We start from the raw sequence: 27,196 nt of genomic DNA, 5'->3' as shown, positions 1-27,196 counted from the left end.
TGACACAGGGAGAACATGCAAAATCCGCACAGAGGGGCTCCCCCACTCCAGGGAAAGTCACAGCAAGAGGGTTCCTGGTTCAAACTCCCCATGTCGAACCAGGAACCTGTCGAACCTGTTGCTGTGAGGCAACAGTGCTTAACATTGTGCCACCAGGGCGCCAGGTTTTGAAACATCTCCAGTGAAAATCATGAGATAAATTCAAGGAATGTCAATGAACTCGGTTGTTTATGATCAAATTATGAACCGGCTACATCAACAAAACACATACTTTTCGCGTCATGTCCTGCATCCCTCAGCTAAACCAAATGCAGTATTTCTAGTAGGTGAGAAAGCGTCTGACACAGACGAGACTGTGTTGTGTGCTACATGTGTGAAAGGGCACCTCAGACAGTGTCTGGAGTTCATATGGCAACACGGCTTTAGTAAGGTGTTAGGCTTTTCCTTTAATTTATCACCCATCTGTACACACAGCACAGAGCACTAACAGTAGTTTCATATCATGAAGCTGCAGTTTTGTCAAAGCTAATCTCTATGTTATTTCCATATCAATAACAGAAGCACTATGATGTTGTGTGGTATGATTTCAAAAGCTGAACAAAAACCCCACATGCATTCACAGAAAAATACCTTAACTTGACATGAATTACAAACCTCGATGGCCCTTTCCTGACCTAATGTTTTTTCTATACAACAGCCCGAGCGAGATAGAGACGCACACACACTACTCCTAACCCATGTTTTCACAACTTCACCACAGAGCTTTGAGAGTGGCATTACAGTGATCCTCGTAGACGCTTTCATGCTGTGCTTTCAGCCAAGCTTTTCACGCCGCTCTCATCGCTCGTGGAGAACTCTTCCCAAAAATGGCAATGGAATTCACGGGGGAGTTAAATTGAGACAGTTTGAAAGTAATACCTCACTTCCCCTGCTGCACAATATACTGTATCCCTCAAAAAGGAGTGCCCTCCTCTCTGCATTATGTTATGCTCTTATTCTGCTCGCGTTAGATGTTAAGTTGTCTGCTTCTTGGCGTAGAAACTGAGCCTAACTGAGTTCATCTGAAGTTGAAGCCCCTGGGAAATTAGGTTTTATCAAAGCAAGGTGATAGAGTGGAATTGAGTTGAGTTTGTCCTCCCACCACTGACTACACGGAGGAGTCACTGTCAGTAGGCACAGTCGCCACACAAAACACATTTGTCACAGGGATACGCTGATATTACAAAATAGGAAGCATGGTTATGTTCTCATATCGGTGGCATTAGTGCAATATCACGCAGTGTAATGCATTATTGCTTCAGCTGTTGGAGGAAAAGTTTAAAGGCACTTTGCACTTTGTGGGACGATGTATGAGAAAAACTGTATAAATTCCTTCTCAGCGAGGGGGTGTCAGTTTTGACAGTTAACACCCTCCTGCTAAACGCTGCTGGTTATACTATACTTGTATCTGTTTATCTGTAAAATTTGGCCTGTGGTGTTAATGCAGCTCTAGGTGGCTGTCAAACCCCCGTGTCTTTGTGTTTCTCCTTCTTCTCCGAGACAGCGTTGAAAGAGTCGGGAGCGTAGCTGAGCCGAACCCTACACGCTGAGATCTGTTTTCTAAATTGGCACCTTTTTATGAAGCAGTTAACCTGACAGCCAGCCAAGACTTCTGTCCTTTATTCATTTCATGTGTTTCGCTCTGCCTCTTTGCTCCGTTACATTTAAGAGTTAAGAGACCGGAGTGTAAAAAAAAACAAAACAAAGAGCACCTCCCTGATGTTTGCCATTGTTTCCGTGGTGAGTAGGTGTTTTTTCTCTCAAGCTTGTCCTCAAAACAAATAGGCAAAGATCCTTTCCAGAGGCCTTTCAACAACCAGGTGTTTGGCCATTCGTCTGTTAAAAAGTAACCAGATTTTCCTTTGCTTTTATAGCCAATTTGCATTGACAGTCATACTAAATGAGCAAGGGGAAAAATGGAAGTCTCAGAAGTTGTGAGCGTAGATGGGGGTTAGCGAGGGGTTATACAATTCATCCACTCCCTCAAGTCCCTATTTCTAACATATATATTTTTTTCCATTTCTGTTGAGAGATGCTTGTCCTAAGGGCTGGATTAAATTACACTGCGACCGACAGGGCTTCCATGGAACACATCCATTCTGCTGTTGCACGCCATATTGGTTTAGTGGCCCGCGGCTTCATTGGCTATTGAATGATTCTAGCATATAGCCTCTCTGGCTACTGTGGCGGATATTAAAGTCATCTACCATGAAGTCGTCTGACATGTGATTTCCCACTGCCATTGTGTCCGGCCTGAATGTCCGTAAGTAGCAGGGGGAGATGGCTGCTGATGGATTGGACAGTCTCTGTAGAGGACAGAATGTAGATCTGACGGAGGAGGATTGAGGGAGGGAGAGAGGTAGTTACATTACTACACCTGCCAATTTATTTCTAACATCTGTTTCTAGCACTACCATCATCATCACCATCACCAGGAGGGAATCTTCCTCATGCCCTAGCAATGGAAACACACGACCTTTCAGGTTGCATTGGGTTACATCATTTTTATTCTCCTTTAATCATAAGAATTCAGCGATAAATACAACTTTCTGACTGAGGGATAAGTAAACATGCTGGAAAATTCAATCACAACAGGGAATTTTTCAAAAGAGTAACCTAATTACTGTGATTTTCTCGGGGATTACGTTTTGGCTTAACATACTATTATTATAAATATTCAAGAGTTAAGATGTCAAAAATAAATTAAAAACACTGGCTTAGACTTTAATATCTCCAATCTTTTATCTCTAATCTTTTCTTAAAAGAGTAAACCGAGCACCACGGCACACCAGCAGGGCTGCAAAGCATCAACTGCAGCTTCTGGTCATTTGAGTTGGAGTAAATGTTTCAGGCAGATTTTTCAAGTTCAGTTTCCTGTGTGTGCTGCATGCTTACATACACAGTTCATTAACACCAAACTAGGTCCAACTGCTTGTCAAGTTTGTTTTATGGGGTTTTCTCCACGCTCACAGTAACTTCACATAATTAGATGGTTTAAAGAATTCCTTTGTGATCTTCTGTCTCTACCATTTCACAAAGTGACTGGACTGAGTGAAGAAGTGAAGCTCTTTGTTCCTCGCTTGATGTTTGCTTGTTAAAGGTTTACTTCACACACAGAAAAATAATTTGTATTTCAGTCATTTATCCAATTTTGAGTTTAATGTGTGAGGAAAACCTTGATTTTCTCGCATGCCTCCGCAGTGAACGAAGAATCCAAAAGCGAAGAAAGTTTTTTATTAAGTGGGATAAAAGGGGGCCATGTTTAACAACAGCAAAACTAGAAAACATTAATTCATTCATTTTCTGTAACCGCTTATCCTGTTGGGGGTCGAGGGGGTGCTGGAGCCAATCTCACCTGACATTGGGCAATAGACGGGGTACACCCTGGACGGGTCACCAGACTATCGTAGGGCTGACACATAGAGACAGACAACCATTCACATTCACACCTACAGGCAATTTAGAGTCATGTCTGCATGTCTTTGGACTGCGGGAGGAAGCCAGAGAACCCGGAGAAAAGCCACACTGACATGGGGAGACATGCAAACTCTGCACCGAGGGGCTCCCCCACACCGGGGTTCGAACCAGTGCGGCTGCTGGTCTTTCAAACAGGGGAAGCTCACTTTGTCATATTGTAGCGAGGCAGTAACTTATAAAAGGAACATTTAATTAAAGCCATTTTTCAACCACACTCATGCCATAGAACCACAGCAAAACACACCTGAAAGGTTTTCAGATGAGTTTAAACACCTGAATTGTACTGTACAAATGGTGAAAATGAGCTATATCGCTTATGAAAATAAGGAACTCCTTACGGTACTCTGTCAGAAGACTCCACTCGCCGATGCCGGTGTGCATTTCCAAAGCGCTGTCAATCACAAAGGGGTTCAGCCTTATAGACAATTCCTCCAATCATCATGCAAGGCAAGGCAAGGCAAGTTTATTTGTAGAGCACAATTCGTACACAAAGTAATTCAAAGTGCTTTACAGAACAAGAAAATGCATTAAAATCACAATACAAAATAAAAACATAAATAATGATTATAAAATGAACTTTAAAAGAGAAGAGTGCAGATAAGATCCTTTCAGTCATATGCACAGTGAAATAGAGCTGTTTTGAGCCTAGATTTGAACATTGTCAGAGTAGAGGCCTGTCTCACATCTTCAAAAAGACTGTTCCAGATTTTAGCTGCATAAAACTGGAATCCTGATTCCCCATGTTTAGTCCTGACTCTGGGCACCAGCAGGAGGCTGGTCCCTGAGGTCCTCAGAGTCCGAGATGGTTCATATGGCACTAACATGTCAGAGATGTACTTTGGTGCTAGGCCGTGGAGAGACTTGTACACAAGCAGAGCTGCTTTAAAGTCTATTCTCTGAGCCACAGGAAGCCAGTGTAGAGAGCTGAGCACAGGACTAATGTGCTCGTACTTCCTGGTTCTGGTCAGGACCCGAGCAGCAGCATTCTGGATGTACTGCAGCTGTCTTACGGCCCGTTTGGAGAGGCCAGTGAGCAGGCCGTTACAGTAGTCTAACCTACTAGAGACAAATACATGGATAAGTCTCTCCAAGTCAGGTTTAGACACTATACCTTTGATTTTGGCAATGTTTTTTACACCAAGCGTCCTCTCCCACCTACTGCTCCATTGGGTCCCAGGGAAGCTGAGCCTCCCTGGAAGTGACGATTTTGACACATTTATCCAATGACCGTCTTGCTTTGCTGCATGAAAAAACCTGCTCAGCGCTGTCTCATAGGAATGCTTGGAGGCTCCATGTCCACCATGCTGACACGAGAATGTATGACAGGGAGGTCGCGTTTGAAAACTGGGGATAAACAGCTGACGTTTAAACGCATTCTAGCGCACGTTAAATGCAATGTAAATTCTTATTTTAATGTAAATTCAATAGTGCATATTTGACCATTTCTTATAGGAAATTTTAGGGGAAGTTCAGCCTCCCTTGTTGTCTCAGAGCAGTCGCCCCAGGTTGAAACCCCCTACCCTGGATTTGAACCTGGGGGCTCTCTTGCTGTGCGGCGACATTGCTAACATTGCCAACCACTGTACTACTGTGCCGCCCTATACCGAAACACTCATTCACAAATTCTCGTAAAACTTGTGCAGCATGATCCTAGTCTCATTTATCCAGCTGTATGCTCAATACAGCCGCATTTTCATTTAAACCTGACTATTTAAAAGTGTTTAGGATTCAGTGATATCTAGCAGTGAGGTTGCAGATTGGAGCCAACTGAAACTTCTCCTGTGTCAAGTCATGTGAGAACCACGATGGCTGAAGCAAAAATGCACATGGCCCTATTTGGAGTCTGTGTTTGGTTTGTCCATTCTGGGCAATTGTAGAAACAATTTAGCAACTAGGTAACAAGGTAAGGAAAACACGGTTCTTAGTTTAGGTGATAATAAACTAATATAAAAAAACATAGTTATGATTATTCCATTGTCTTTTAATGTATCCATCCAAATCCTACACACTGTAGTAGCACACCTGGGCAAGCACGTGCGTTTGGCTCTGCTCAGTGGAGTGCACGAGTGGAGTTCAAATGCACAAGCTTGCCCAGAGGCGCACTACGCACATTAAATAGTAAGGTTTTTTGCAAAAATGTGGAGGAAGTACTGAGCATACACCTGGACAAATGAGAGTTGGATTATACTGCAGGAGTTGTGTGAGACTCTGTAAACTAATGTTTTGATATAGTTTTGCTGTTGTTAAATGTGGCCCCCTTCACTTGAATTCATCACGAATGTTCTGGTTTTGGGTTCTTTGTTCACCGGAGGCATGCAAGAAAAAGTTTTCTTCAAAAATCCAACATAACAGGTGGTGAGTTTTGTGGGTGAAATATTCATTTCATTTCTCTTGACTAACCTTTTAACAAAACATTTAGTGACATCACTTACATAATCCAGTACAGAAACGGAATAACATAGCCAACCCACTTGAGTCAGTTTTCAGTGTTACAGATATTGAGTTGCCACAGTCACAATATTCAGACAAATCCAAGATAGGAAACAGTGAACAATAGGCCTGACAGGATCATATGCATGTTATTTCAGTGGCAAGGATGCAAAGCCTGGTGTCTGGGATGTAACATGAACAACAGAGTCATCGTAATGCTCATGTCTCCTACTTAAAATTGTCATGTCATCACCTGAGCTAAGCCTTGCACTCGTGCGGTGAGGCTTGTAGAAGTGAAGATATCACTTTATTAATTAATTGAATTGAGATATTCGATTTAATACTCTTTAGGGCTTACAAAGCGGGAGAGTCAAATGTCTTTTATGGCCTGCTCTGGTGCACAACCTGAACGTACCCATTCTTTTTCACAAGGATCATTAATTAGAAATGTTTAAGTACCCACTGCCAAATATGTAAATGATTCCAAGATCGTAATTAGTGACTGATTACTTTAACTTTAAAAGATTTAATAACTTGTAACATGGCAATTTCTTATTGATATAAAACCTGTAATAGGTCAAATTTTAAACTCAATCAGTGGCCACAACTAGCTTCAACATAGCAAAGACATTGCTGTTGTATAAGGTTCGATGGTATCTGCAGTTCAGCACAACACACAGTGGTCAGGCTTTGCCCTTGTAGCCCATTTGCCTATATTGTGTGGATGAGTAGTGTAGCGTGGCTAACAGAGAAAATCTTATGCATCATTACCAGCTTCAGCTGGCTATAGTGCACACCTGTGCTAAACAGAAATGTCAATGTGTCCCAAGGCAGAGGTGCACTACCCACGAGCACAGGAGGCAGAGGTTAGCAATAGCTAATTGCAAATGGGCTCATGCACTTGAGACATACCATCCGGGGGGATTCATGAAATGCCTAATATCTGTAGTTTTATGGCGCTGTTGTAGAAGCACAGACTTAATGAAGATAGAACATCTATTCACAATCAATATTTCACTGATTTCACTCAAGTATTCATTCAGAGTGACCAATGTTTAACTACACACCGAACAGCAGAGACCTATGTATAAACAGTGCTCATATATACAGTAGCAGAATATTAATCTTTTCCTCATCTCTAATAACTTTCTGTAGCCAAATGACCTGAGGGAATGGGGGATGAAAAATCTGCCCTCAGTGACGTGATTGATTAGCTTTCTTGTTTGTAGATGAAAATTAAGCTGTCAAATCATATTCCTGCGGAGAAAATGCCCGTTAATGGTGCTTTCGCCCTACGAGTTCGATGCGGGTCGAGGGTTGATTTGTTGCATCTCTGATAAAATTAGAGAGAGGAGACAGGGTTCTGCTGTCATCTGCTTCAACAACAGAAACAGCTTAATCAACGCGAGCAGGACGGAGGGAATTTACTCAAATGGAGGTCATAATTCTTCATTTTTGTTAGCGTCAGCCTCTTCTGTCTGTCTGAGGCAGGTAACTGAGCACGAGAGGAAAGCTGGAGTCAGTCAGGAGCCTGGTTTTTGTGGAGACAACACCCAGCTGTGTTTTCTCTACTGTCCAACACAAGACAGGACACAGGGAGGAATAATTAACAGAGGAATATATTAAAGATGTGAAATTTACCAGACTCAGGGAGACACATATGCAAGCAATTCAGCAAAAAAATGCTGCATTCGCAGTGAGTGAGTTACAGCTCAGAAGTGTCTGCCTCTGTGACGGACAGACAGGGGGGATAAGCGGACAGTTGGAGCACTCCTCAGGTCAGAGTTCACAGTGCATTGGTGGTTTAAGTGAAACCCATCTCGCAGAATGCTGATGCAAGCACGTTTGTCTAATATGGACACAATCCACAATCTGGTATTTGAGTGATTTTAATCTGAAAAGGGCAGAAATCCAATATTGGTGGCAGCTCAGTGCAAGAGATGAGTGAGCTGAGTTATGGTGTTTTTAGGCGTGTAAGATGTGTGGCAAATAGGAAACCACTTGGTGTGATCATGCAGTGGCGGATTGTCGGCAGAACAGATGTCGTTTTCTTGCCGTCTGACTTGTTCACCTGCTGCAGCTGGTGCTGCTTCTCAGGAAAAACACAATCAATAACACCTTTGCGTCGCACTTGTGGATGGAGTTATTTTATAGATATTTCTGGGTCTGACACTGCGAGAGAGACTGATATTACAGTAACACAGAGACCTTGGGAGAGTCTGTTTCTGATATCAAATGAACACTTGCTAAATGGCCAACAAAACACAGAGGGTGGGCGATGATTTTACCAATGTTAGATTACAAAATGAAAAACATTTGGTGAGGCTTCAATCAGTCTGTTGATGCCCATAGGCCAATATGCAAAATGCAGCACAAGACAGACTGATCACACAAGAAAACCTTTTGATATTCATAAGGTTTTTTTTTAACAACATCTCATAAGGTATCTTTTACTTTACCAGACTTCTACATGCACACTCAAAGCTCAAAACAGATTCTCCAAGACATGGACTCTAGCTGTCGCCTCATTGATCATAAATCCTATGATGCACCATGCGCCTTCAAGCCGCTCTCAAGAGGAGAGAGGAGTGGAGAAGGTAGAGCAGGCGGCAGCAGGAAAATGGCATTAATGGACAAATGAAATAGAGACAGGGGACGGTGCATGCAGTCTGTATTTTGTTAGAGCTTGGGGAGGTCTGCTAATAATGATAAAGAGCCGGTGCTGTTCCATTTGCGGTACAGGGAGGGAACATGCATATGGACACCATCATAACTCAGCCCTCTCATTCATTCACATGAAAAATCAACCCTGTCATCGGGATTCAGAAATGATCCAACAACATGGAGTAATGTGACAGAAAGCCACGCACACACTTGCATGGATACACATGCAGTCATGTACAATATGCATACACATGCATGAACTGACATACATAAGAGCCACGCAGATGCACGCTGTCTGGAATGCATTATGATAATCCTGATAGATGGATAGACATTCCACCACCTCCGCCTCCCCTGGTTACTACTACATCCTCTCTTGTCTGCCCATTTTATCCCATCTCTCAATGCTACCAAACTCACCCTACCAGTGTCTCTTTTGCACCAGATAACTTTCAGCTTGCCCTCCAGATAGCACAGACATGTGCATCCCCGACATGCACAGACTGGTGACGAATTAAAGGATAAGACTGAATAAAGCGTAAACATTCATACAGGGCATAACAGGGTCACTGCATGGTTTGTTGGTGTATAAAAATCATATGAAATGGCCTTAAGAGTCACAGGGTTTCAGCCCAGTTGAACGCTTATGAATTTTGGACTGAAGCTCCTGGAGACACAGCACTCCTAACAACCTTCATCAAATCAGCTAATGATGGAATATCATTTGCAAGTCTCCAGACTGACTTTCTCCACTGGTAGCACTGGTGCTACCCACTTTCTCATTTGGCTGCACCAGCACATGATTTGGTTGCAACCTTTTTTTGTTATTCATTTATTTATTCATTGATTTTTCTGATGATACAAATTAATTGAAAAATGTGCCACATTTGCTCTTTCTGTGTTATCATACCACCGTAGTTTCACTCAATGTCCCACCCACAGCTCTAACTTATTGGTTAAATACCCATCAGCACTGAAGGTTGCTGTGCCACAGATGAGCCAAGAGACAGGGGCTGCTGCAGATATTACTGAAGTTGTAATAAACATCACAATTTTCTACACTAAAGTTGCGAAAACACCTGGTATTTCCTCTGCGTTCTGGCGTTAGTAATCATAGTTACCAGAAGAAACTTCAGTTCTATGAGTATGAGAACTGCAAGGAGAAGAAGAGGGAGTGCGACAGCGCCTGGACGTAATTTATAAAAACACACTGACAATACAGATATATCATTCACCAGATGTATAACCGACGCACATTCAACCAGCATCTAACGGCTGTGGCTCAAGAGGTAGAGCAGGTCGTCCACCAATCGGAAGATCCTCCAGTCCGCATGAAGTATCCTTGAGCTTGAGTTAAAAACTGAGTAGCAGGTGGCACCTTGTACGGTAGCCTCGGCCACAACTCTATGAATGTGTGAGTGGGTGAATGTAACTTGCAGTATAAAAAGTGCTTTGAGTGGTCAGAAGACAAGAAAGGCGCAATACAAGTGCAGGTCCATTTAATCCATGCTGAACCTCACGTCACTATGTCATTCAGAGTTCATACACTTCACTGTAGAGCAACACTGAGCTTCACGATGTACACACGCAATACGCACCGTGCATTGTGCACTAAGAGCAGGTGGGGGTAATGTGACCACGTAAAATTTTACCTCACCCACTCACAAAAAATGTGAGTGCAATAATTTTGGTCACAGTCTGGAGCCCTAATTTGGAAGAATGTTTCTCCAGCCCTCTAGCAGGGCTCACAAAACTTGTAGAATCAAGTTAAGCTGCGCTGAAGTTCTTCTGGGAGCATGTGGTGGCCCGACACCTTACCAGAACACTTCATTTCAAAATGTCTTAAATTTATCACCAGTCTGAATATGCACATAACAAATCCACCAGTTCTGTCTTCTGGCTCCAATAACATAAAAATAAAGTTAAAGGGCCTGGCAATGACAAACTCGAAGTTTCAAGAGTCCCCTTTCAAAAATAAACTGAAAACAGTCGACCAGTAAGCTAGCCCATTGGCCACACTTGGCTAATAATAGACCATGAGCTAAGTCACGGCGCACTTGTTGACAGCCCAGAGAAAGCAAGGCGAGAGAGAAAAGTCTCTAATCAAGTTACTTTGAGTTCGACCGCCAATAAAGTAGTCATCACGTTGTCTGCAGCGAAACAGAAAGGCTGTGAAGAGCCAAGAGATCAGAGGAAAAGTAGGGCAGGCGAGGGCTGTGAGTCAGAGAGGGCACAAGGTTCCTCCCAGCTTAATATGATTCACGCTTCTAACAGTCGTCTCCAGGAGCTGATTATGCTTCAATATCACAAAGACAAGGGCATTTCATCCTTGGCCATTAAAGCATTAATACATATATTATTAATCCAGTGAATTGGTCATTATGTTTAATTGGTTATTGTTCATTTATTCATTCTTTTTCATTCTTCCTCTATTACACACATTTAAGTGCACATGCACAGTTTCTCTCATTTATTCAGTGGGTGCATACTCAGGCCATAACAATAATATTTTGATTCTACAGGATACACTAAATGCAATGTAATGAGACATTATTACATACAGTGATTATTATTCCGTGGCTATGTTAAAAAGCTGAACTCCCCCTTAGATTAATAAATCACCAAGTTTATTGTAATTTGAGTGTGAAGACATGAAGGCACTGATGAATTTCAAGGGTTTTCAGACATTCAGTCGCTTTTCATTTTCAAGAAGATAGAGCAATTTGTCAGATTATCATTATGCGATCTTTCATGAAATTATGATGCTTGATGTAGACTGACATAATAGCGCAGGGGAATAATTGTATTGCCACACTTGCATTGATATACAATAGTGTGAGGAAACTGGTGCAATGTTTAATTAGGCATTATCGATTTTAACTCACTTCTCCCTCTCGACTTACTGCCCCCCCCCCTTGTTTCTCTCACTCTTTTCCTCATTGCTTGTGACCTCGTCACCTCGGAGCACGCTGCATGAGGAATGACTTTGGTTCACTTTTGGCGGAGGTTGAAAGATGCAAGGGAAGAGCAAAAGGCCAGCTATCTCCGGGGGAGAGAGTTTATGTTCCCTCTGCTGCCTGAATCCAAGTCCTCCTCTTTCACCGCTCCCCCCCAGCTCCCTCATTCCCTCCTATTGTGTGTTCGCTGTAGTAGCATCTGGTTAATGGGCCTCTTCAGTGGATAGTCTCTTCCATCTTCTTACACAGGCACATTTTGTGTGGGCATACGAATACATATACAGATAGTTTGTACGTGCTTCTTGATTCTTTCATTATTTTATTCCCTCTATCTAAGATTTCTTGGTAGAAAAGCATGCTTCTTTGTAACTGGTTGAATGTGGGAAGGACAGATTGTGAAGGACATTTAGTAATTTCGAGTGTCTGTACAACTTTTATTGCACATGGGTTCGCACTGTACTGTATGTGTGTGCTATTGTAGGCATTAAAGAGATTATTTTGGATGGTGTAGCGGCCGATATTACCTATTGAAAGGGTCATATAAATATCCACTCTATCCTTCTCTGTCTGAGCCTGCCTCTAGTTTCTTGAATTCAAGGTTTTCTTCCATGTGTTTGGTTCAGCATTGTCCTCTTTGACTGACTCCTCACCCTGAAACTGAAGGACAAATGTTAATGAATCCCAGCAGTGATTTCTGTACATGGAATAGAGGAAATGTATTCTGGCTGCAAACTGTCTAATTAGCTAGATGGAGACGTGGGGTAGAAGATGGCACAAATGTTCGGGAAGGTAACACCGCATGTGTGTTTTTGTCAACGTGTGTCCTCCCTCTTGGACACCAGTTTATGTAAACCCAGACTCCTGGACTCCTGGACCTAAACTCCGATGGGTTTGCACGGTGTTAGCCACATGAGTAATCTCAGTGAATCAAAGACAAGGCCAGCAAGCTTTTTTACAGAGAGCTGGCAGAATTAGCTCGCTAGGAATGCTCAGCGCTGGACACAACATTACAGGGCATTCTGTTTAACCCGCCCCATCCTAACAAATAAGCAGGGATCAAAGGATTAGAGCGCCATTATTAAAGCCAGCTGGAGACCTGACGCCGACTGGAGGCATGCTAACATGGTGCTATTAATGTTACATGTTCACATCATGGCATACACGTCTATGCAAAGCTTGGCTTTCCAAACTTTAATTCTTCGCTAAAAGAAATGCTGTTTTATATAAAATGTTTCAATTTGTTGTCAAAGTGTGTTTGGATTTTTAGACATTCGGGACAAGTAGTCTCAATAGATTGTTTGCTGATGTTGTGGTAGACGACAAGTAACTTAAACATAGTTGTCAAAAGAGGAAACCTGAAACTTTCACTCAACAAATGATTTTAAACCATTCATGCCACATTGCTTGCTACTCTGCTTTATTGCATTAAGCCTTGTGGTTGTGGTGATACTGCCAAATGTCCACATCATGGTAATGATTCACCGACTATGACAAGACCCCAGACAACACGTGATTTAATGTTTAAAGAAAATAACAAACAAAACCTCTTCTCGCAGTCTGATTGACTCACCCTGCAGTGTTCTTTTACAGCTGAGCCATTACGCCGCCTAAATGATGGATAAGAAATCAATATCCTACCATGATATTATCTACTGTATTTAGCCAGCTTAAACTTTGCTTTTAGCTCCCCATCAGCATAGACACATGGTTTTATGTCCTCATGTCTGGAATGGGCTGCTGAATCTTTCATTGAAAGGCAACGGAAATGTGTTTTCCAGATAACATTACAGTTGCAATAAAGCTTGGCTTGGGCTGTGATTGAAACAATACTGTGCCTAAGCCGCACTGAGCCCACCTGTTTGTTCTTCCGTAATTGGATTCTGCTTCATTCCATTTGCCTTAATGCTGATGCATAATGCAGTGTACTGAGGGGACCAGCCATTACTAGCCAGGGGACAAGGCTTGGAGGAGTAACCCGACCTCGCCTCGCCGCCCCACCCCACCACCACCACCACCATCTCCCCTCCCCCCGTCTCTGGGACATCTTTTCAGGGCCTCTGTCCTTCAAAGCAGCCACTTGCTCTGGCTGGATGGATTGATGGTTGAGGCTGCTGGCCTGATGGGAACCAGAATAGCAGGTGTTGATGTTACGGCCTACAAGAACAATAAGCTGGCCCTCAGCAGCATGTTAATCCAAAATAAACAGGCACTGGCGTGGACAATTTGGGCCCCGAGTGGAGGGATCCTCATCAAACACAAGAGTATGAAGAGCTGCTACCAAGAAAGGAATGTAGAGCCAAAGCCTAATCTTTCCTTTGTAGTCAAGAATGTTCAGCAACACACCTCAGTCATCTGGAGCATGCCAACACAATGGCCACATCTAAGCTCAGTTGAACTCATTTAGTTGACTTTTCTCACTCTGGCATCATTAGCTGTGGACTATATTTCATCAATCTGAGTTTCCAACTGAACTGTTTACCTGGATGCTAAATAAAGAGATCCGACAAGATGTGCAAACTTTGACTTCAGTGAAGTTGTTCTGCACGCTGTAAAGCGTATATCTGCCAGAAATATAACAGAAGAGGTTTGTTTTTCAGACCTTATTAAGAAAATTAATTTCGATGCAATACATAAAGTATGGAAGAAGGAGACATGGTTTTGCCTGTTCATGCAAGTTAGTATTAAGTAACAAAAGTGTAACCCAGGTTTTTTTCCGTAGCTACAAATTACAGATGTCCCCTGAACACCTCACAGACTGTCAATAGACATTTCAATATTCTGATAAACGTCGACTATCAGAGCCGAGAAATCTCTAAAGCAGCTCTCAGTCATGTCAGTCACTTCTAATGTGATCAAACTGTCAAACTAGGAGCTGATCAGAGCTGATCAAGGATGATTCAAGATTCTGTTAATGCATTGCCTATTTCTCACCTCAAATGGTTTCAGAAATACATTTTAGTGTACTGTTTTGCTGTAAAATGAGAACCAGCTGCCATGTTGGATTCAATTAAACTGAGTACCAAACACTGCCACCTGCTGGACCAAATTTCTCATTTTACAGCTAAACAGTACACTAAATTATGTTCCTGAAAACATTTGAGGCAAGAAATAGGCAATGCAGTAACAGAATCTTTATTCACATTTGATCAGAGCTGCCTAGTTTGACTGTTAATGCTGTGACTGACATGACTGAAAGCTGCGCTAGAGGTTCCTCTGCTCTGATTGGTTGTTTCAATAGAGACAGTAGGAGGGGAAGAGGGACGTGATTTGTTCACAGACTATCTGTCTCGTGTACTTCTTTCAGGATGTATTGACAGTTTCAGCAAATAAATAAAGTCACCAACTGTATCTTTATTCAGAGTACTCACATGAGAACATAGCACTAGCAGAGTGCTAAATATTTTTTGAATTTATGAACGATTCTCTCTTAAAATCAGCAGAGCGAGATGCATAGAAACAGCTGTTGTGGCATGTCATGTGTGGCGTGTGCACCAAGTAAGTTACCTAATGTTATTCCCACAAATCCAAGAGAATGACTGAATTAAGCGTTTACATGGTTTACATGGATTATCAATCAGGCTTGATCGGTCCAGTCTCTTCAAACTTAGGTGGTTACATGAGATAAATTTATTCTGATTGGGTTATTATTCTGATTATTAGTGGAATATTAGTGTACATGTAAACGCACCTATTTTCATATACTGTATTTATAAAAAAAAAAAAAAAAGCATAGATATAAGAGTTTTTCAGCTTTAGACTTGCAGCAAACTGCTAAAGGAAACACAGAAATAATGAATTCCATTGTAACTATGTAATCGTGATAACTGTTAACTCTTGCACCTTATGTCCATGACTCTCCTTGCGTGGGAGGTGGATAGCTTGTTATGGCCCAAATCTATAAACATCACAACAGCTTCACTAACTGTCATCATGACAGAGACGCCCACATGCTTTGCGCCGTTTTCATCGGGGCCATACTTCTCTCATGATCAGCTGCCTTTGCTAAGTGGATGGTGTCGATGGCTGTGACTCAGCTCTGCCCACAACGATGATGAAGATAAGGCATCTGGAGATGTGCGTTTGTGTGTGTGTGTGTGTGTGTGTGTGTGTGTGCACGCACGCGCTTGGCCATATACATTGAATATGGCCGCATTAAGTAGTGATGGAAAAGAAAAGTGGAGAAATAAGAAGAGTGACATAAATTGTGTGGGTACTGGTGTGTATACATGACTGAGTGGGTGAGCGACCATGGTCAAGGTTCATTAGCGTGTCATCGGCTGCCTCCACACCGAAATAATAAGGCCTTCTCCCTCTCTTCCACCTCTGCATCTGCTAAATATGAACTGAGCTGTGAAAAAAGGCAGTCTCAAGATCTCAAGTCACCTCTCTTGCACACTAACACATGACTAAGAAACAGATAACAGCTGATGAAGCGACAACATTAAAATGGTACCAGCGAGGTCGAGAGACGAGGGGGATGGAGAGAGAGCTTGATGAGCTGCAGAGAAGGCTTCGCAAAATGAAAGTGATTGAAAGAGTATGCGGTATGCATTTGATGAAAAGCTGGCATCTTGATCTCAGGGTAAATCGGGCAGAGAGAGTGTGCGAGAAAGGAATAGATTTCCATCTCTTCTGACCCTTTTCCATAGTTATTAGTCAATAATATTCTTAATGAACATATCCCCTGGCTACAGAGACAGCTCATTGCTTTTTCCACTGCCTCAACATGAAATAGACGCTGGGACATCGATTGCAGCGTTGTGTACAGAGACATTTTTGAATGTAAAACATTCCGCAGACGGGGAGAGATCAGAGAATTGTAAATACTGTTATTTAAGAGGACGTGGAGTAACACTTCCAGACAGATATTTGAAATGTGTATCTTGTGTATGTGCACACATTCGTTGGTGTATGTGCTGTAAAATACGGTGAAGGCGAGTCAGTTGAGCTTTGATGAATGGATACAGGCACGCTGACAGACCAGAAGAGAGGGTGACACAGCTGGGAGAGAGGGAAGGGATGGGAGGGGTTAGGTAAAGGTTCACTAGAGAGGAGTTGACAGATCTCAAATGGTAGCCTTTGGAAATGCTTGGCTTCATTGCATCAGCTGTGGAATGATCCACAGAAGACATAAAATGATGCCCGGAAGACATCTTCGCACACAATATGGTCTCTATGGAGCTGAAGGGGATGGTAGAAATGAAAACTAGTTTACAGTAAATAGCATTGATATATCATAATAGTGAGAAAAGCATAAAATACTCTCCATTTACTGTGAGGTCCTAACAACAAGACAATGCCACATATTTTTTAACTACTGTACTTTCTCCTGCCATGATGGATGCAGGCATTACGCACCCACCATGCTCCAAGTGACATGTGTTTGACCCCTATCCTCGTCTACAGGAGACAGCACCTGGTGCCTCACCGCAACACCATTAGTGGTCAACCACACACACATACACACATGCACGCACACTCTCTCGCACACGCTCGCACACGCTCTCCACATGAGATATTTTTAGGGGATGTGATACAACCGCTATGGTAGCTAACGCTCAGAGATTCACACCCCATGGGCTTGACAGGAAGGGATCCATTTCCTGACAGCAACCGCAAACCATCCGCACATGCAGCACATACATCCTCGGTGTGTGAACTGCGTGTCTCTCGACGAGCGTTGAGGTTTTTAGAGAGGGAAAATACATAAATGTCTACATATGAAGTATTTGCACAACATGATATCTTCCAATTTTGAGTGTTTTTTTTAAGGGATGCAAATTCCTTGATCCTTACTAAGCTGCTGCCAGTTGTAAAATCGAAAAATGCTACAATTAAACTGTGAGCAAAGCACTCCACTTTCCCCTGAGACATTTCCCTAGCACATCTGTAAATACTTTCTGGCTATAATTTCACAAGAACCATGACTAACCCTACAAAATCCACTTAAGAGTCGACATTAACTGTGTTTTTTTCTCAATAAACTACCTCAGTTTTAACTGTTATCTGCAGGGTGGGAAATATATTCATTATTAAAAATCTATTCATGCAGATGTGTTGTATTAAGAGAAAATGCAGTCTGAAACTTGTCAAGTGCACGTGTGACACTACATGCAGTGTTATATTAACACCTTCTCACCTGTCTTTTGTATCTTTGCAGCCTCCACCATCGCTGAGAACGGCAGGAAAACATGCCTGAAGCTCAAAGTTTTCGTCCGACCATCAAGTAAGTGTTTGCATGCAGCACAAGGCTTTGTAATAGAGCTTGTTGAAGTACACATTTGGATTGAAAATCAAAACAGTTTATGTCTGCTTCTCTGGTTACCTCACTTCCTCCTCAATTACCTTGTTGCTCACTGTCCAACATACCCCTTTCATTTATCACAAAACTTGCTAAGAAAGTTTTTTTTTTGAGAACATAACATGAAAAGGATGATAGATGATCACATCAAATGAAATCCAGGTCACTTCATACCTCATCTGAATGTTGCCATGAGCTTTGTTGCTTGGGATGTTTAATTTCAGGGCTGTGAGGGGGTGGGGTGGGTTCAGGTGTCACTAACCTATTTGGCATAAACGTCTAATGATCTGTCATTCTCCCTATTTTCTGTTATAGACAGCTGTGTGAAAACTATAGGCGTACATGACCGCGTTTTTGACGTAAACGACAAAGTAGACAATACATTAGAACCACGAGGTTAGTATGGCTTCCTGCTTTTTTGATTCTCTTCAGTATGACCTCCATACATCTGTACATGTGTCTCCTGTTCTGTGCGTGTTTCCTTCCCTAATGCTGTTTGACTGGAAGCAAATTTGTCCTTCTACATCCCCGCCTGATGCACCTCTTACCCTGATTCCTGTCCAGATGTTCGTCATGCTACTGTTGCTTGCATGTTATACTGATGGGCTATGTTGCTGTATGTTTGTATATACGCTGCATATGTAGTGTATATAATCAATTACATATATCACATTTATGTGTCAGTGCGTGTGATCATAGATGTGCATGTTTCACATTCTCACACTGTTTTCAAACCTTTTCACTAATTCAACAAGCACTCTCAAATGCATGCTGTGCTCCATATCATTAGACTCGAGTGCTCTAATTAATCTGACCAGTGTGAATAAAACAATAAGTATACATACACACATGCATTTACGAAGCAGCGATACATTTGGCAATTTTTAATTTTCTGTTTCACTCCTCACTGACTTGCTGTTTGGCTCTGTAGCTCTGCAGCATTGATTATTTTCTGTGCTCACAATGCACAGCATTTTTTTATGTCTTCATACATGAGTCTAACCCAGTCACTGAACTGAAACACTCCACATCACCCACATGCTGATGTCTCATTCCCAGCAACAGCTCACCCTCAGATCTGAAACAACACAAAGACCACCCCACTGGGACTATAAATATAGCAACCTGTCAAATGTAGAACATTTAAAACAGATGTTTACGGATGTTATTAATGTGAAAATGAAATCTATTTTAACCACTGTGAAGATCTGAATTTATCACAGAGTGCCATCTAAATGGGATACACACACACGCACACACACATACACATACATAAGGCCAGATCCCAGCACATTTGTGATGCCCATCTGCCTCTCCTGCTACTCGATTTTCTATCCGCCGATTTGCCTGTCTTGCTAAACTGCCTGCATCTTTGATGGCTGCCTCTCACCGTGCATGCTCATAACCCGGAAATGAGTTAGCATTTTTACACTTCCTGTTCCCTTGTTCCGAAGTCAATGGGTTTTTTGTTTGCTTGAACTAAGGTCTGTGGTTAACACAAGCTTAAAGAGATTTTCACGTTTTGCTCTACAACATAAAAAACATCAGCACATATCCCACTTGGGAATTTTGAAAAAAGGCGGTAGCTAACAAGTGGCTAAATGAGCCTCCAGAACACGATCACGCCTTGTTGTCGTGGTGATGCTTACGTCATGTGACCGAGTTGTAGTTTTTTAATAGCCTAACATTAGCTTTTAACTTTCTGGCAACCTAATTTACACTTCAAAACAAACAAAACATGTCATAGTAGGGATGTTCCTATCAAGTTTCTTTGCCACCGATCCTGATCCGAGTCATATAATCCTGAGTATCTGCCAATACCTAATCCCGATCCAAAACCTTTATTTTCCTAGCTGCACAGTGCTCACTTGAAGTTATTAAAATCAATCCAATGTATATACATGATAATTGAAAAGCTTTGCAAAATATTAAGGAAAAAAACTCCAAACTGTTCCTTGTTGTACTTTTTATTATTATTATTAATTTGTATAAAATTACAAGCCCTCTCTTTAATTTTTTTTTTGCCTTGTCGCCATTTTGAAGGAATTTTTCTGTCGCTTTTAAAGAGTATTCTCATGTGTTGCTTCAGTGCAGCATGTGTTACCTGAACTAACTGTATTTTATTTAGTGTTTATTTTTGTCTTCTGTGCATTTTTTGGGCTGATTACATGAACAAATTAGGCTACTCTTTTTTTTTTTTTTTTTGCTTGTGGAGCTTTTGTTGCACTTGCAGTAGTGTGGTGCGTGTGACAGATTGCTGCCTGTCTTTCCTCAGGGCAGTGCAGTAAAACACCACGCACCAGACACGACAGTAAAACACAGAGACTCTCCCACTGACCAAACATGAAGTGCTTATAACTTGGGTAAATAATATAAATGAACAGTCTTATACTGCATTTTGCTGTCGTCTATGGCATGTGGCATCTCATGATTGGTGATGCGTGAAGTTTAACAAAGACAGAGAGTTGGACAGGTAACGACGGCTGCACTCTACATTGTTGTGCATGAAACCTCAGTAAAAGCACCTGCTTGACAGCTGATGCAAAACAAAGGATAGGATCGGGCTTAATATACCTTGATATAGCCAAATACCGATTAGTTAAAAATGCCTCAATTGGCCCCAATACTGATCTTTTAGATCGTATCAGGACATTCCTAGTATATGTATCATGAATTATTGTGTGCCACAGAGCTTATTTTCTGCAGTAATCCAAAATCCAATGTAAAAATCCCACTGAGATTTTGACAAGGGAACCAGGGCAATGTGAACTTCCCGGTTGGCCTTTAAAAAACATCATCCCCGCACCCATCTCTCTCCAAAGGACAGATATTAAAACATTCATCCCTCATCTACTGTTGCCATGTCCCTCCATCCCCTATCTCTCGCTCTCTCTCTCACTCACACACACACACACACACACACACACACACTTGAACAGTTATGTAACTGCCCGGTCCTCTGTTCTGTCTATCTGTCCTTTGCTGTGCATGGTTCAGCTACTTTCTCCATGGTGCAGAGGGCACATGGCTGCTCACAGATACTGATGCCACTGCCAGACACGACAGGCAGCTCACATGAGAGTTGAATTAAAATGACTCTGACAAGAAGTGCGACACAGCAACCCAAGTTCATATGGCAACTTCGCTTTTACAACTTCATGAGCTTAATGCACATGAGCCCAAACATCTCAGTAATGCACTGTTAGTGATATACTGTATATATATAGCTTTGTACACCACAGTATAACTTTAACAAATAACAATCCATTAATTTCACAATGTTGTCTTTTTGTATTTGATGCACTGTTGCAAAAGAGCAGTTCGTACCACAAATAACAATTCACCTTTTTTCTATTTCTTATCCCTCAGACGATACCAGCCACGAACCGGCTGAGCCTTCCCGAAGTGACGAAACGAATGCTGCGCCGCACCTGCAGAAAACATGTCCACTCCTGGCTTTGTTGCTGGTTTGCCTATCAGCACTCATCACTTTATAGCGCCTCCCTCTGTCCCGGAGGGCATTTTACACCTAGCGTGGCCTGAATCTGCCCGAGGCTGCAGGGAAGGGGGTGGGATTTGGGTGGAGCGTGTTTGCTTGAATTGGGCATCAGCGCAGGCTTCTCAAGGAACCCTCTATTTTTTTCAGAAATATATTTAAGTGGTCTTTCTCCGTCTGTGAGTGAAAAAAGTTGATGTTGGAAGTGGGAGAGACAGTTCCCCCTCTCAAACCTTCAACTAAGATGCCAAATCCCGTTTTTTGACACTTAGTGATTCTTATTTTCCGGTGACTTTTGACATCCCTTTACATCATGTTTATGTCATTGCAGCACTGATGTTTACACACACACACACACACACACACACACACACACACACACACACATATATACATACATACATACGCAGCACATACACACAGATACATGCTTAGAGAGTCAAATGCAATACACTACACTAACAGTCGATAGTAATAGGGTTTTAGAGTTGTATACAGTAGCGGCAGTACACAGTAGGAAAGTGAAGATTCTAGGCCTTAGAAAAAACTGTACATACACAAATAAATAGTTCTCCCGAGACCTCTCAAAAAAGCCTTTCAGGAAATACTTTGAAGTTCTGCGGGGTCATACAGCAAGAAGCAGATTTTGCACCTCCATTGAAGTACAAAGCTGAAAGATGCAGGAAAAGAGGTCAGACTGGAAAACCACAGCACTGAGATATCTGTACATGGCATGCACCTTAGCCCGCTGACCTTCAGACTGTCATAGATAGCGCCCAATTTTCTCTTGAATACAAAGTGTGTGCATAGGTGAATAAGCAGCTTAGAGGTAGAGCTAGTGAAACCTGTGGAAACCACGAGGAGACTTTCTTTTGCCCTCCTCTGTGTAGAGCATTGCCAGCTCTGCTCAATAAAACAACACATTTGGTTCAGCGTGACTCTCAGAACGGCTAAATTGAAACTTTCTCACCAGACACTTTGTAGACTGCTATTAAGATCAAGGATCGATATCTTTTGAGAGTTGATCACACAATTTCACGGCAACAGTCACAGTCATTTTATGCAATGTTTACTGAGCAGGGCCACGATTGTTCTCCCTGTTCCATTTGAGTATTAGTCAATATTAACACTCCTATAAACATTTGCATCCACAGCTTTTTTTTTTCCCTCTGATATCGACTGTTAAAGTGATTGTTTAAAAAATGACTCACAGTTACATTGGAGACTATAATTTTTTACTTTGCAAATGGCGTCTCCAAACATTGTCTTCAACAGTACAGACACTGTAGACTTGGTATTTTTGTGCCGTCTGAAATCCACTTAGATAGAACAATAACAGATGTCACGGGAAAGTGTTTGAACAGACACTTCAATTTGCAATACCGTTCCTTCTCTTGATGTCACTTAAACTGCAGCTTTCACTCATCAAATATTAGTTAGCTGGTTATCACACTCAGTTTACTGCCGCAGTTAGTGCGGCGTTTACAGGACTGATGCATCGCTCCAATTAGTTGAGAACACATAGTGTGAATAAAGAAACCATCCATTTGATTCAAGGCAATGCACAGCTCTATTTAGTCTTGCCAGGTTTATGTTAGCACTTAAATGAAAAGGAATCCACTGTGTTATAATGATATTCAGCGTCCTTCAGCTCCCACAGATGCACATGGTGAGTTAGCATAATGGAAGCTATTATGTCCTTTTCTTCAAATGGAGGGGACTTGTTTCTTTTGCTTTCAAAGAAATATGGACAGATAGAGAAATTAACTCCTTCCTTTTAGGAGCTGAGTCTTTGTATGAGAAATCGGACGCCAATTGGTTTTTGGAGAGATATCTACAAAGAGAGAAATAGAGCAAGAAAAGGAGCACAGGAGTAATTGCGTGTCCACCTTCAGCTCCTAGTGTTACAGGTTTAAGTGACTCTTTAATGAGGTTCAAAATGACAGGCATGTGGACCCCATGTTGTGGCAAGGGGAGTTATTCCTGGTATTAAAAATAGATGGTGGAAGGCTTGGGGGGTCTCGGGAGGGGGGTGTAGATTTCCACCGTGGGGGAGTTTAAAGCACCAATGACCTTGCAGTTTGAGTGAATTGGTTAGTGAAGGAGATGCAGAGAATTAAAGGGAGAGGACGCACACACAGCGAGAGATAGAAAGACATGGGAGGTAACCGAAGGTAGTGTGACTAGAGTGCCTAACTAAACAAAACAAGACAAAACAACTAACAATCCATGCAACACTACTGAAAGCAACACCTGATTCAATGACAAACCTATTGTTCAGTATCATTCTGTCTCAAAAAGGCGTGCACTGTTTTGTTTTTGCTTTCTTTTTTTTGTTTTTATGGCTGCCTTTTTTCCTGTGTTTTTTCTTTTCCCCAGAAAGACTGCCTTTGCCTTTTGCCATTTGTTCTTTTGCGCTACGGTAACAATGCTATTACAGCGGAATAGCAGCTCAGCTATGGGGGGTAATAGGAGATGAGGCCATTTAATGAGGTACTAATTTTCAGGAGAACACCACAGGGAATGAGCACCGCATAAGATTCAAAATGGACGCCTGTCAGCAGATTAACACTAGACTTTTATCAAAAACCAGCTTCAATTGTACTCTCTTATAATTACCAATACTACTATTTGTCATTATTGCTATTATTACCATGGTTTATTCTGTACACACCTTAACCTGGGAAATGAGGATCAACTTATAAACTGGATACTGTGTATCCTGAGGTAGTCAACCATAAAACAAGTAGTGTTAGGTTAGTATCTGTTTTGTACCTTTCTGGAGGACAAAAGAAAAAAATTAGATCATTGTTAAAACTGTATAATTATTATTATTGTTATGATGATGATGATTATGACTATTATTATTAGGAAAACTTCTTGATGTAAATAGTGTTTGATATTAAAGTATTAATTTGGTTCTTATGTCTTTTCTAAAAAATGAATACGGTATTATCTCTGGGTTTTGCGGAGTGTGTACTGTCCTCAAACAATGCATTGTGTGCTTTGATCCTCAATGCCTAATGAAACTTTGAGCTAATATGAAGGGGAAACCTGTGGGAGCTGTACACCAGTGTACAGAAGGCTGAACATTAGCCAAACGAGTGGCTCACCTGTTACATGTTTCAACCAGTCACCAACCTTCACATCTCTTCATAAGGATCCTGCCTTGGAAAGAAACACTTGGGACTTAACGGACGGCTTATTTGTACTTTTTTGCCTTCAGTGTTTGAAAGCATGTTGGTCAGCTCAAAGATCTGCCATGAGTGGACTGTTTGCTTTTTAATGGAAGGATCTTGCCAGTTTCATTATGTGGCATGCGCATGAACTTGATGACATGTAAAAACAAACGAAAAAAAATATCGAAAAAAGTTTTAAAAAGAAAGTTTTTCTTTTGCTCTTATTTTCTTTTCCTTTAAGACGTGTTAGATTTTCAGATCACTTTCATGTTGTGTGTTTTTTGCATCCCCATTCGAGTGATGTCATTAAAGCTGTGTAGTGACAGATGACAAATGTACATAACACAAACCATTGTTGTGAAGTTACAGTGGGGGTCGGTCATTTTGTAGTTCAAAAGCAACTTTTTTTTTTTTTTCCTCCTAAGAATGACTCTTTCTGTACCCATCTACTGAATTCATCCCATGTAGTTGCAGTCTGTCTCTTCTGACTATTCATCCTCTTTCTGCTCTCCCAAGAGGAGGCGTTTTTGGGAGTGTATACATCAGTGTGTGGACGTTTTTCAGTGTGGAAAAAAAATGTGTGAGACCTTTGAGTTTGTGTGTGTGCGTGTCTCATTTGCTGTTGCCGCAGTGAATGGGAAGCGGCAACCCTCTTTGGCAACGAAGAGTGTTTCCCATGCCTTAGCCCTTCAGCCTCTGCCCTGGCAGCCCTGTCTGTGTACAAGAAGCTTTCTGCCATTGTGCTTTTACACGGAACGGCTGCTGGCGTCGAAGAGACTACAACAGGGCCCTTCACTTTCTCTCCCTTTTTAACAACCCTGAATCGCTTCTCCCTACGGTAGACGTTGGTCCTGGGCACAGTTCAAGGATTAGTGCACCCCCTTCCACCGAAATCCTGAACTGGATTGTTTGCGGGGTAAAGCCTATCATCGATCCAGGTTCTGTGCGTACAGGGCAAAGCCTCTCTTTTCTCCGGCTCATCTCTTGCTGATGGGCCACTTGTTCATTTTGTGCACCTGTCCTGTCCCATTCTTCTTGTGCTTGTATAACCTCCACCACACCACCTGCTGTCCTTCTTCCCTCACCTTTGAACCCCTGCTCCCACTTTGCCATCAGTGGGGAATATTTCCAACCTGCTCTTTTACAGTATATAAACAACAACAAAAAAATTTGACAAAAAATTATCTGTATTTGTATATACACGTGTCTGAGCAACTATGAGTAATACAATAAAATGGAAATACATTGCTTTGGATCATTGTGCTACTCTTTTCTCCTCTGTAACCTCTTCCACTTTGCAAGGACGCCGGCCAACTTTACTGTCTTTCACAGACTGTACTGCTTTAAAACTAGAAAATACTGGTATCGTATGAAATTAGAAGCCCCAAGGATTCACTGGTAACAAACATGTCATGCTAACCTGTCAGGAACAGGGTAAATAATGCTCCAAAGTTAGGCAAGCTGTTGGTGAGGGAAAACTGGCATGGACGTTTTCACTGGGGTCCCTTGATCTCTTACCTCAGGATATCTGATTGAAAATGGGTCTCCTCTTTGCAGACATGCTCACTTCATGCTAATCCCATGCAGTTTTGGGCAAAACCCATGCAGCTTTTCCCAAGTACAAAGGGGTTATTTTCACCTATTGTATTTGAATATTTCTGCCTACTGGGGTCCCTAAACAGTCTTGGAATTGCATAAATTGGATATGACAGGAAAGCTAAGACCCTTGTGGATTTAATGAAATCTCCAAACAAATATATCATCGCATAAATCTCCAAATGTCACAAGTTTTTCATACTGAATGACAGCATAAATTTTTCTATGGTGTTCCTCAAGGTCTTGATGTCTCAATGTGGTATTTTGGAGAGATTTTCCACCATTATTATCAATTTTTAAGTGGTAAAAAAGCTTAGATCTGAGACCAAATCTGTGCAACAAATGGTGTCAAACCAAAAATGCTACTACTACTTCCATCGTAATGTTCTAAGCACCTATACATTCTAAACAAGTCTGAATAGGCGCCTAACCAAAACATAATGATTATGGCAGATTTATAACTAGCAGATATTGACACAGAATGCTGAGCTGCATCTCAAATTAGCCCTCGGATTTCCAGCTTTCAGATGAGGTATACCACTTCTATGTAGCATATACTGTTGACCTGCTATCTCCTTCTAAAGATCCCCTGTCCCCCCTCCCAGAAAAAGACAAAAATGGGTCTATGGTAGGAAGGGGTGGAGTAGAAGAGGTTAAACCATTTCCAGAGGAATGAAAGGACAACTGACGTGTACTGTGATCATGGTGTTAGTCATGAAATCAGAAGCCCTGTCGAATTTGTCAACACATTAGGTATGGATGCTGCATTAAACATTGCCACTGTACCTAAAATAAAATACACCTCTCACTCAGGCAGAATCATGTCTCATCATGTGCCAAATTGAATGCACCATCACTACACACACACACACACACACACACACACACACACACACACACATTTTCCCCTCTTTATGTATCTCCCGATCCGTGCCCCTGCCTGGCTGTCCACGCTGTGGAATCACACCCTCTAAAGACAGACTGAGAGGAACACCATCCATCAGGATCAGAATAAGACCTTAAACCTCCTTTCACTTCAGTCGGGCACTAATGAGGA

The 27,196-nt window shown here is 41.9% G+C and overlaps 1 protein-coding gene across 2 annotated transcripts in view; it reads left to right on the top strand.

Annotated features, from left to right (window-relative positions):
* Positions 1–25,791, top strand: part of efna5b (ephrin-A5b) — a 113,878-nt gene extending 88,087 nt beyond the window's left edge. The window contains exons 3-5 of one of the 2 annotated variants that reach the window (XM_050050924.1): positions 17,728–17,793; positions 18,184–18,264; positions 21,238–25,791. In XM_050050924.1, coding sequence (XP_049906881.1) covers positions 17,728–17,793; positions 18,184–18,264; positions 21,238–21,365 — 275 coding nt within the window. In that variant the 3' untranslated portion in view covers positions 21,366–25,791. The remainder of the gene's footprint in view (positions 1–17,727; positions 17,794–18,183; positions 18,265–21,237) is intronic. The other variant, XM_050050925.1, reaches the window with a different exon arrangement.
* The last annotated feature ends 1,405 nt before the right edge of the window (positions 25,792–27,196 follow it).

The sequence above is a fragment of the Epinephelus moara genome, chromosome 8 (genome assembly GCF_006386435.1).
Source record: "Epinephelus moara isolate mb chromosome 8, YSFRI_EMoa_1.0, whole genome shotgun sequence".
Lineage (NCBI taxonomy): Eukaryota > Metazoa > Chordata > Actinopteri > Perciformes > Serranidae > Epinephelus > Epinephelus moara.
The sequence above is the reverse complement of the archived record's forward strand: the minus strand, read 5'-3'. Positions and strand labels throughout refer to the sequence as shown.